General features: G+C 35.9%; 3 protein-coding genes across 3 annotated transcripts; 2 read left to right on the forward strand and 1 right to left on the reverse strand.

Annotated features, from left to right (window-relative positions):
- LOC104701843 (somatic embryogenesis receptor kinase 1) lies at positions 193-4,107 on the forward strand. The gene is made up of 11 exons (XM_010417592.2): positions 193-784; positions 1,302-1,434; positions 1,519-1,590; positions 1,712-1,855; positions 1,958-2,029; positions 2,117-2,188; positions 2,277-2,389; positions 2,525-2,656; positions 2,819-3,160; positions 3,246-3,640; positions 3,729-4,107. Exons 1-11 carry the CDS (start codon positions 709-711, stop codon positions 4,041-4,043), a joined length of 1,866 nt encoding a protein of 621 aa, XP_010415894.1. The 5' UTR covers positions 193-708; the 3' UTR covers positions 4,044-4,107.
- LOC104701844 (angio-associated migratory cell protein) lies at positions 7,044-9,458 on the forward strand. Its single transcript, XM_010417593.2, has 9 exons — positions 7,044-7,287; positions 7,392-7,445; positions 7,524-7,565; positions 7,650-7,915; positions 8,014-8,161; positions 8,262-8,345; positions 8,453-8,568; positions 8,780-8,938; positions 9,022-9,458. Exons 1-9 carry the CDS (start codon positions 7,176-7,178, stop codon positions 9,259-9,261), a joined length of 1,221 nt encoding a protein of 406 aa, XP_010415895.1. The 5' UTR covers positions 7,044-7,175; the 3' UTR covers positions 9,262-9,458.
- Positions 9,618-11,328, reverse strand: LOC104701845 (protein ROOT PRIMORDIUM DEFECTIVE 1-like). The gene has a single exon (XM_010417594.2). It carries the CDS (start codon positions 11,193-11,195, stop codon positions 9,774-9,776), a length of 1,422 nt encoding a protein of 473 aa, XP_010415896.1. The 5' UTR covers positions 11,196-11,328; the 3' UTR covers positions 9,618-9,773.

Genomic DNA, 11,625 nt, shown 5'->3' on the forward strand with positions numbered 1-11,625 from the left:
TTTTTTTTTTTTTTTTTTGCAGACTGCCAAAAAAATACGGTCAGAACGAACGGGCAGCACCGTTCTGGTCAGCTTTTGTGCATTCCTCGTCTTCCTCCTACTTCAGACTTGCATAAATTAATTAACTTTGCCTGTTGAGAGATCTCATTTAAAATACTTTATATAAATGACCAAAAAAAAAAAAATTATTAATTTATTCAAAAATTATATATACTTATTATAAGAAGAAGAAGAAAAAAAAAAAGAAGAAAGAAGGAACAACACTAATCATAGTTTCTCTGGCAGGCTTGTTGTAGTTGCGGCTTACTAACATTTTTTCTCATAAAGCTCTTTTGTTATTATTACTTCACGTTTGATTTTTTTTTTCTTCTTTAAAAAAAAAATTATAATTTTTTTTCTCTCTTATTCAACTTTTGTTTTTTCAGTAAGAGAGAGAGAGAGTGTAGAGTCTGATTGAGAAAAGACGACGACGAGAACGCCGGAGAATTAGGATTCTTGATTTTTTTTTTTTTTGCTCTAATGTTTGTTAACTGCTAAATGGGTTTCGATAAAAATGGGATTTTTTTTTCTCTTTGTGTGTGTTGAGGTCGTCTCTCTAAAGTGTTAATGGTGAGAATTTTTTTTCAGAGGTTAGTTAGGGTTTCTCGGTCTTGGATCTGATGAGATTAAAAACACCACGATTTGAAAAATTAGCATTGTTGTTTCGAAATGAAGATGACTTGTGTGGTGTTTATCTTACTTTCACTCATCTTACCACTGTGGCTTGCTTCTGCTAATTTAGAAGGTTTGTGGTGGTTACTCAATCCTCAGCTTCTTCACTCGTTTCTCGATTCTTTTGTTATTTTGAGGGGATTTGAATCGCTATTTTTAGTGTCTGCATTTTTTGAATTGTAAAATGCTTTTTGTTGATTTATGTTTTTGTGTTTAGACTTGCTATGGTTATACAAGTTCTTTGTATGTTCTGGAACTCTTTTTGTTCATTTGTTTTCTATTTTGGGAAGATGTTTTTGTTATATTTTAGATTTAGTGGCCATTTTACTGTAAATCCACTGTTTGGCTATCCTTTTTCAGATCACTTACACCAAATTTCTTCTTTTTTCATATCAACTTTGTAAATTGAAAAGGTTTGTTCTTTTGGTTGAAAAGCTGGGTATTTGATCTTTATTTGAGATGTGTTGGAAGCTTATATTGTTTGTGGTGGGTCTGGAAACTATCTATATACAGCTTAAGATTGATAGTGTTGATCCAATTTTTCATCAATTGTTGTTACTCAAAACATGGATTTGTGGTTCTTGTTACAGGTGATGCCTTGCATACTTTGAGGGTCACTCTAGTTGATCCGAACAATGTCTTGCAGAGCTGGGATCCTACGCTTGTGAATCCTTGCACTTGGTTTCACGTCACTTGCAACAATGAGAACAGCGTCATTAGAGTGTAAAAGCTTCCTACAAATCTCTCTCGTTAACTTTGTAACTCAATGTGGTTCCTAACATTTTTTAATTTTTTTGTCAACTGCAGTGATTTGGGAAATGCAGAGTTGTCTGGCCATTTAGTTCCGGAGCTTGGTGTGCTCAAGAATTTGCAGTATTTGTAAGTTGCACTTAAGCATGATGTTTTAACATAACTAATCCAAGATCTGATATCAGATGATGCACTCAAGATACCTTTCGTAATCCAAATCCTTTTAAGAACTTTATTACTTTTCTTACAGGGAGCTTTATAGTAACAACATAACTGGCCCGATTCCTAGTAATCTTGGAAATCTGACAAACTTAGTGAGCCTGGATCTTTACTTGAACAGCTTCACTGGTCCCATCCCTGAGTCCTTGGGGAAGCTTTCAAAGCTGAGGTTTCTGTGAGTATATTTTTGCTTTACCTGCTCAGTTACAGTCTTGTTACATCTTCACCGAGGTCCCAATTTTTGACTCTTTGATGAAAATTTTGCATGCAAGAATAGCCGGCTTAACAACAACAGTCTAACAGGGTCAATTCCCATGTCACTGACCAATATCACTACCCTTCAAGTGTTGTGAGTTCTCTCATCAACTTTCACTTATGTCTACTCCATTCTCCCTCTTTTGAGTTAATTCACTTAACCTTGATGGATGTATCACAGAGATCTATCGAATAACCGGCTCTCTGGTTCGGTTCCTGACAACGGCTCCTTCTCACTCTTCACACCCATCAGGTTATATTTCTATCTTTTTCCAGTTATATCAGTTATTGTGCCAATGACTGAACTTATTGGCAACTGAGATTCTCATTTCCTTGTGCAGTTTTGCTAATAACTTAGACCTATGTGGACCTGTTACAAGTCACCCATGTCCTGGATCTCCCCCGTTTTCTCCTCCGCCACCTTTTATTCCACCTCCACCAGTTTCTACCCCAAGTAAGTCGCTCCTTTTCAGTTAACATACAGAAGATGAAACTTTCCTTATCTATCTATCCGTTTCTCATGTAACTATCCTGCCAATAAACGAGTTGATATTGTTTTAGCTTCTTGATGCGTCTAATCTGATTTCAGGTGGGTACGGTATAACTGGAGCAATAGCTGGTGGAGTTGCTGCAGGTGCAGCTTTGCTGTTTGCTGCTCCTGCAATAGCCTTTGCTTGGTGGCGACGAAGAAAGCCACTAGATATTTTCTTCGACGTGCCTGGTGAGTTTTATTATTTGCACAAGATTCTGTTCACTTATTTGATTTGAACAATTGTTAGCAATTTGCTTTACCATAAACAATTGGAACAACTGTTTATGAAAATCAATAGAAGAGACATTGTTTTTTGAGCTACAAACTTACTTGAGTAAAATCTCTATGCAGCCGAGGAAGATCCAGAGGTTCATCTGGGACAACTCAAGAGGTTTTCTTTGCGGGAGCTACAAGTGGCAAGCGATGGGTTTAGTAACAAGAACATTCTGGGCAGAGGTGGGTTCGGTAAAGTCTACAAGGGACGTTTGGCAGACGGAACTCTTGTTGCTGTCAAGAGACTGAAGGAAGAACGAACTCCAGGTGGAGAGCTCCAGTTTCAGACAGAAGTAGAGATGATAAGTATGGCAGTTCATCGAAACCTCTTGAGATTACGAGGTTTCTGTATGACACCGACCGAGAGATTGCTCGTCTATCCTTACATGGCCAACGGAAGCGTTGCTTCATGTCTCAGAGGTAAGTAAAACTCTCAGTTTATTTCATCTTTGAAGAGAATCTATTTCATTATGGCAACATAACTTTGGTTACACAAATGATACAGAGAGGCCACCGTCACAGCCTCCGCTGGATTGGCCAACACGGAAGAGAATCGCGTTAGGCTCAGCTCGTGGTTTGTCATACCTACATGATCACTGCGATCCAAAAATCATTCACCGTGATGTAAAAGCAGCAAACATCCTCTTAGACGAGGAGTTCGAAGCGGTTGTTGGAGATTTCGGGCTGGCAAAGCTAATGGACTACAAAGATACTCACGTCACAACAGCCGTCCGTGGCACAATCGGTCACATTGCTCCAGAATATCTCTCTACCGGAAAATCTTCAGAGAAAACCGACGTTTTCGGTTACGGCATCATGCTTCTAGAACTTATCACAGGACAAAGAGCTTTCGATCTTGCTCGCCTAGCAAACGACGACGACGTCATGTTGCTTGACTGGGTAATAATAATAACATAAAACTTCAGTGTGATGTTAACAAAACTACTGAAAGTGAAATCTAATAAACACTTGGTTTTGTTTGCTTTAGGTGAAAGGGCTGTTGAAGGAGAAGAAACTTGAGATGTTGGTGGATCCAGATCTTCAAACAAACTACGAGGAGAGAGAGCTGGAACAGGTGATACAAGTGGCGTTGCTTTGCACGCAAGGATCACCAATGGAAAGACCAAAGATGTCTGAAGTTGTAAGGATGCTTGAAGGAGATGGTCTTGCAGAGAAATGGGACGAATGGCAAAAGGTTGAGATTTTGAGGGAAGAGATTGATATGAGTCCTAATCCTAACTCTGATTGGATCCTTGATTCTACTTACAATTTGCACGCTGTTGAGTTATCTGGTCCTAGGTAAAAAAGGACAAACAAACAAACGTTTTAAAAATATAATTATTGAACAATAAAAAATTTTTACAAAATAGGTAGGTTTTTTTACCCGTAAGTTTCGTTTTTATTATAATGAAAATGAATCTAGCATATCTTGATTTTGTGCTTAGAAGAAGAAAATTCTATAATCTATAGCATTTGTTGATTTTGTTAAAGAACAACTAAATTTTAACTTGTGGTACACCGCCGGCCAATATTTTATAACAAAAAACTAAAATTTAAAATATATTTGTTTGTTAAATATTTTTTTTTGTTTAGTGTTTAAGATTGTATAATTATATTTTGATTGTTAGTTCTAAAATTTGACCAGCGATATATAGACACGAAACGAAATGACAATTATTTAGTTTTATTTATGATAATATTACATTTTTACCATATCAAATTTTTTATGGTTACAGTTTTTTAGACTTAACCCGTAAAAAAAATATTCTTACATTATTAGTTTTAAAATTTTTTTTGTTTTTAAATTTAATCTGTAAGTTTTTAGTGTTTTTAGATTTAACCCGTGAAAAAATTATATTTGTAAAGTTATTGTGCGGTATACTGTGGGTTAAATTATATTATTAAGAACTTTTTTTGGGTTCACCAAGAATTGTTCTATTATAAATACTCTATTTTTTTATATTTAACCCGTGAAATAATTATTCTCACATTAATTTATTAGCATAGTAGTAATCATTAAAAAATTAATTATTTCGTATCAAACAATATAGTTATTATTGAATCTTAGAGTTTTTAATGATTTTATAAAAAAGATATTATATATATAAATATAAACATTGTTTTAAGAAATTATAAACCAACTTTTTTTTTGTCAACAAACTCTATAAACCAAATTGTTAGAGATATTTTAGGAATCTAATTAATTTTGTTTTTTTTGTGTAATTATTTAAGGATTAACTTTGTAAATAATTATAACATAAATGTTAGAACAACAAATACTTAAAAATGTTAATATATATATATATTTATGTGTCTTTACTATTATTGTAACTGTTTAAACAAAATAGTGAACATTTTATTTATATGTAAAGATGTAGTTTGTGGTATTGGACAGTAAATTAATATAGGTTTTTTTAGAAACATAAATAATTAAAAAATCTCACAAGTAACGGTTACAATAATAATATAGACCAGCATACTAAGTCAATATATCTCCTCCTCCAGCCTCTGTTTTTCCGGTCTCTCTTCAAACTGATGAGGAGTTTAATCCGGTGAACTTTTCTTCCCATTCTCCAAGTTTGTATCGCTTTTACAGTTGGGAAATAATTAAATTAACATCTCAGTTTAGTTAGAAATTATAGCTGGTTTGGCTAGGTTCTCGCTCGAACGATGCTTTCTTGAAGCTTGCCTCAAACATAGCTAGGAATCATATTCTTTTCTCTCCACCGAATCAATGATTTTCTAATCTTGTTGTTATTGCCATAGTAGGTTTTTTCCATAGTTTCATCAGCTTGACCTATGATCATAGGATTTAAATATATACCGCATAAGTATGTAATATATTAATATCACATGAATCATTAATTTATAGGGATGTAAAAATGTGAAACAAAAGGTTACAATTACCTTGTTATGATGGACACTATAGTGCATCCGGATATGAAACAAAAGGGTTTCCTAGTAAAAAATAAACATTGTTGCATGTTTTAAAACATGTCTTGAGCCTTTATTGGTCAAAATTGTAAAAAAATATAAAAACTAATGTTTGGCTCCCATGAGGTGCATAACTGGAGTTGAAGCATGTCTACCGCGCATGTTTGGTAAGTTTGTGATGATTTAATTGTCCTTTGAGCCTGAATAATCCAGAAAATAAGTAGTATGACTCATGTTTGCTTTGTTGCTACATATAGCATATGAACGATGACTTTACTGATAACTATATTTATTTGATCCTTACTTGAAGTAGTAGAGCGTAACACTTCCCTTCCTGATAGATTTCTTCTATTAACACGCTTCAATCCTTTAAAAAAAAAATAAGAAACTGGTTATTGTTATTAAAGACGACCATATAAAAAATCTTGGAGGATTAAGATTAGTTACCTGCATATCCGTACCTTATAAAAACTAAGTCACTATTACTTACCTTTCAAATTCTTATTGATTTGCTCAACCACGGTAGTCTTAAAGATTGGTTTGCTAATGAAAAGATAAAGCTTCATATGATTAGGTCATTTTCTTTCATTGGCTGACATATTATTTATATAGTACATTCTTCATGATAGATTTATGTGTGATATCATATTATTTAGAAAGCAAATAATATGATATCAAGCAAATATCTTTAAAAATATGACAATTAAGAATTAATGCAAAGAATTTTGTAGTGAGTTATGGAATATCCCATTTAATTCTCGTCAATTAGTAATAATTAGTTTATTTACTTATACTAAAATGTCATGCTAACGTATGTTGATGTTGAGTTGGTAAGAATATTGTATAATAATATTCAGTTTCTAAAGGAGATATATACATAAATAAATATATTTCTTGCTTACAAAGTTAAATATTTGCTAAAATTTGATATTAACTATTTGGGTTATCATGTTTATGAACGTTATCTTCGTCATAATTATAATTGAGAATGTACTCTTTTGTTTCTCAAAGTCTTTCGATTTATACTCAACTATCATAAATATGTATTAAAATAAGTTTTGAGCATTTAATCCTGATATGATGGTGTCATGCTATGTATGACAATAAGCGTAAATTAATTTGATCGATTAATATAGTTTTATTAATTAAGTTAAGTAGAAATGTTATTTTAGGAAAATCTGTAGGGGTTAATTAAGTAGAAATATTATTTTAAAAAAATTTATAGGAGTTAATGTTGAAAAAACAAATAAAATAAAATAAAGTTCAAGACCATAAACGAAAATGTATTTCAAATGTGCAAAAGAGATGTATAACGACGTCGTTTGGTAATAGGGTTTTTGTTGGGAAAAAAAAAAGAAGGGTTTTGTACTTTGTGTCGTCGCGTTACATCGTCGTGACATGTCACTACCCTCCAGGCTCCATCCCTGCCGTCTTCATTGATTCTTCGTGGTGACTGTGAAAAATATATGTAGTGAGAGAGAAGGAGAAGAAGAAGAAGAAGATGAGTAATAATACAGATATGAATCATTCAGGAGGGGAAGAAGAAGATGATGAAGGAGATGTTTTCCTTGGTGAATCCGATGTTCTCCGTGAATACGATGTCGACGAACAAGGTATCTTCTTTTTTTGTTTCTTTAATTCTTCAATCGTGATCTTCTTTTATTGTATTTATGTATATAATAAGTGTATGTTTGTGACTCTTCTATTGTCGTATCAGATCTTCCTGAGGCAGATGATAATGATGATATGGACGATGATGGCGAACAATTTGGTAAAAATTGTCTTTTTCCTCAATATCTCATATAATTTTATTTTTATTGGTTCTTAATTGTTTTTTTAACTGCTGCAGATGAGAACGATGACTCTGTTCACACATTCACCGGTCACAAAGGTAACGTTTTTATTACTCTGTTTGTTACCTCTCAAAATTGTTTTGTAATTTTCATGAAACTAAGAAAGTTTTTTACTTTGACAGGTGAGCTTTATGCATTGGCTTGTAGCCCAACAGATGCTACGCTTGTTGCAACTGGAGGTGGAGATGATAAAGGCTTTCTTTGGAAAATTGGTAATGGTGATTGGGCTGCTGAGCTTCTTGGTCACAAGGACTCTGTCTCTTGTTTAGCTTTTAGCTACGATGGACAGTTACTTGCATCTGGTGGATTAGATGGTGTTGTTCAGATCTTTGATGCTTCTTCAGGGGATTTGAAATGTGTTTTGGACGGTCCAGGTGGTGGAATCGAGGTATCAAATTAAAAATATTGTGCTTGATACAGTAAGGTTTTGTATTATCTAATTCTGAGTTCAAATCTAGTTACTTACTGTGTGGTTTTTTGTTTCAGTGGGTGAGATGGCATCCGAGAGGACACGTTGTGTTGGCTGGATCAGAAGATTGTTCTCTATGGATGTGGAATGCTGATAAAGGAGCTTATCTTAATATGTTTTCCGGACATAATCTAAATGTCACTTGCGGTGACTTCACACCTGACGGTATCATACATAAGCTTCTACCTAATAATTTGCTTTATGGATTGTTTTGTTGAGTCTACCTGTTTTCATTATATTGTTTGCCTGTGTGTGGATACTGTAGGTAAACTAATTTGTACTGGCTCTGATGATGCAAGTTTGATTGTATGGAACCCAAAAACTTGCGAAAGCATTCATGTTGTTAAAGGCAAGCGCTCCTTTGGTTTTTTACATGTTACTACTGTACAAGTGAGAGTAAATGTTTTCCTTTTTATGACTGGTGTGAAACGCTAACCTCTGATTTTTTTTTTGTAGGTCATCCGTATCATACAGAAGGGTTGACATGCTTAGACATTAACTCGAACTCAAGTCTCGCTATTAGTGGCTCAAAAGACGGTTCAGTTCACATTGTGAATATTGTCACCGGGAAGGTTTGTACTTTAGTTTATTGCTCTTACGGATCTTTTCACACGATTTGGTTTATAATATATATCATTTCAATTAGCAAGTGCTACTAAGACCTGTTATTTCTTGAAAACTTTCTATTTACGCCATCTTTGATCCACCTTTTTCTTGGATTAAATGGGTGCTTCTCATATCTATTTGACATATTAACTAACTTGTGAGTAATCTAACCAACAGGTTGTGAGCTCTTTGACTTCTCACACGGATTCAGTTGAATGTGCGAAGTTTTCACCAAGCTCCGCAACCATCCCTTTGGCTGCAACAGGTGGAATGGACAAAAAGCTTGTAATCTGGGATCTGCAGCATTCCACTCCCAGATTCATCTGCGAACACGCGGTATGAACCTGGTAGTTTCTCTGAGATAGAATCAAAACAAAGATTGAAACTAAAACAAATCCTCTCTTTTTCTTTGACTACAGGAAGGTGTGACATCCCTGACTTGGATAGGATCCTCCAAGTATTTAGCTACTGGCTGCGCCGATGGTACAGTGAGCATTTGGGACAGCTTATTAGGTAACTGCGTCCATACCTACCATGGTCACCAAGATGCTGTCCAGGCCATCTCAGTCTCGACCAACACGGACTACATTGTTTCGGTCTCTGTCGACAACACTGCGCGAGTCTATGAGACATCTGAGTTCCAAAACAAAGTTGCATAGGCAAGTGAGAAGAATACTTGCACATACTATCCAGACATGTGTGGCTATCTGTGTTTGTTGCCGTGTTCTTCTTAATTAATATGCCTTGTGAGGGAAATTTTTGTCAAAAATAACAATGTCTAAATTTGATATGTACACTACACGGCAGTTTATTGGTAAGTGTAGTCTTTATTTGGAATTTGTTCTTCATTTTACAATCCTTCTAGTTCCAGTGACACTGAGAAGTGTTACACATTACTTTGATATTGTTAATGAATGAGAATCAGTACTGCTAGTATCCCACACGAGTAATACAACTACTTGATATCATGAGTCTGCCATATCACTTGGAAAAGTCAGATTGAAGGTCTAAGCATAACCGTGGAATATATAACTCACTCTTTATAAAAAAAACTCTTATTTCCCCTGAGAAGTAAGAATGAAAAGAACAAGCTATAGAGTGAGATTACTAAACAGGAGAAGAAACAAACCGGCTGAAAAAGCAGCCACCAGTAAACATGAATTTAAAGTCTTTAATACATCCGACTCCTCTTCTTCTCGGTCTTTAAGCCGATCTTGTTCCGCCTGGATTGTGGCTTATCTCTTGAACCTGAGTTCCCAAAACTCCTGCTACCTGCTCTTGGACTTGAATTTCTACGACCACGGTTCAGACTCTGGTTTTGATCCACTTCATCATCTTCACTATCATCCTCGTCATCACCAACAAATTCTCCTTTACGATCATCCTCGACATCAGAACCAGAAATATCATCATTCCCAGCCTTTGCATCAGTGTCACAAACTTCCCCTTCCACTTTCCCCTTGTCTTCTCTCTTGCTGCTGGAAGAAGAAACTGCCTTGTTATTTTTCTTAACCGTATTCATGAGTTTCATGTAACGGTTCCTGCTTGTCACCAGTTCATTGCTCTCTATCAACATCCCCCTCTTGTAACCATCTCTAAGAACCACAGTGTGAGTCCTAAGCTTACTCGACAAGTAAAAGACACCGGGATGGTTATGTAAAACTCTCTTAAACCTTGATCTCAATCCCATAAACTCACCAAGATGCAAAATAGCATCTTTCTCAGCCTTCTTGGACACAAAAAGGTTCATGATTTCGTGCAAAACAGCAGCCGCCCACTTGTCAGACTCATCGCTAGTGGCCGACAGATGAAGCGCATTCTCATAAGGAGAGATATACGGCAGTTTCTGCCAATCATCAATCCATTTCTTCATCTTCTTATCAACCACAAAACCATTTGAAAACTTCATCGGAAAAGCAATCGCCGATCCTTTCGTGTACTCTCCTTTCCCTACCGTTCTAGCTTTCTTCTCCAACACAGATACAGCATGGTCATTGCTCCAACAAACAAGCTCTAGCTCACCACTACATCCTCGTAACTTAGATTTGATAACTCTAAAATAATCAGGGAACTCAGGTACCATAGTTTGAACGTAATCCTGAGGCAAACCTAAATCCCATTTCAACAAATCAAGAAGCTCCAATGGAATTTTGTTAATCCTATTGATCATCAACAGTTTCAAAAGCCTATCAGCTAAACCTTGCTTGTAACTCTCACTTCCGTAAACCAACTGTTCATCGGCGTCGAGGTTTAGAATCTCCGGCGTGAGGCTGATGTGAGGATGAATACCAATTCCTCCGGGGAGAGACTCTTGGAAAACGGAAGGGAAGCTTCGGATGAACTCGATCGGACGGAGAGGAACTCGAAGTGAATCTTTCTGAGTGGTGATAACTGAGATCGGGACTGATTTCGCTGGCTCCGATCTGATTAGGTCTTTGATGCTGAGAAGCGGTCTGAGATTCTTCTCTCTTTCAACCGCGTGGTCGAGACCTCTGTCTCTAACGAATTTGTAGACATCTTCCGCCGCCGTATCGGCGAAGGTCCGGTGGCTGGATTGACGGCGACTAGAAATGGTACGAAAAATGGATTTCATCGGCGATTTGATGGATTTTTTTTAGGGTTTTGGGTGAGAGAAGAAAGGGTTTAAAGAGGGTTTTTGGCTCATCAATGGCGTTTCAAAGACATTGTTGTTGGAGACTGTGTTGTTCGTTTCGTTCCACTTGTGTTTGTTACTCAGTAGTCTACAGTTTTTTTATCATTTTTATGGGCTTTCATTTGGGTTTTTTGAGGCCCATTATAGTTTTAACAAGTGAGGTTTGCCCATTTTAGTGAATCCTGCATCGTACCGAGGTTAGTTTCCAAATCGTCCAATCGCTCCTTTGTCGCGGCCATCGGCTCCTCCGGAGGTAAGGTGGCGACCTCCTTTTTTGTGTTTCGACGTGCAGATGGAATGATTGCAAGTTGGTGAGAAAAAAAAAAAATTTGTGTGTTTTTTTTTTTGGTTTTTTTTTTTTTTTTTTTTT

The sequence above is a fragment of the Camelina sativa genome, chromosome 7, assembly GCF_000633955.1.
Source record: "Camelina sativa cultivar DH55 chromosome 7, Cs, whole genome shotgun sequence".
In the NCBI taxonomy this organism is placed as follows: domain Eukaryota; kingdom Viridiplantae; phylum Streptophyta; class Magnoliopsida; order Brassicales; family Brassicaceae; genus Camelina; species Camelina sativa.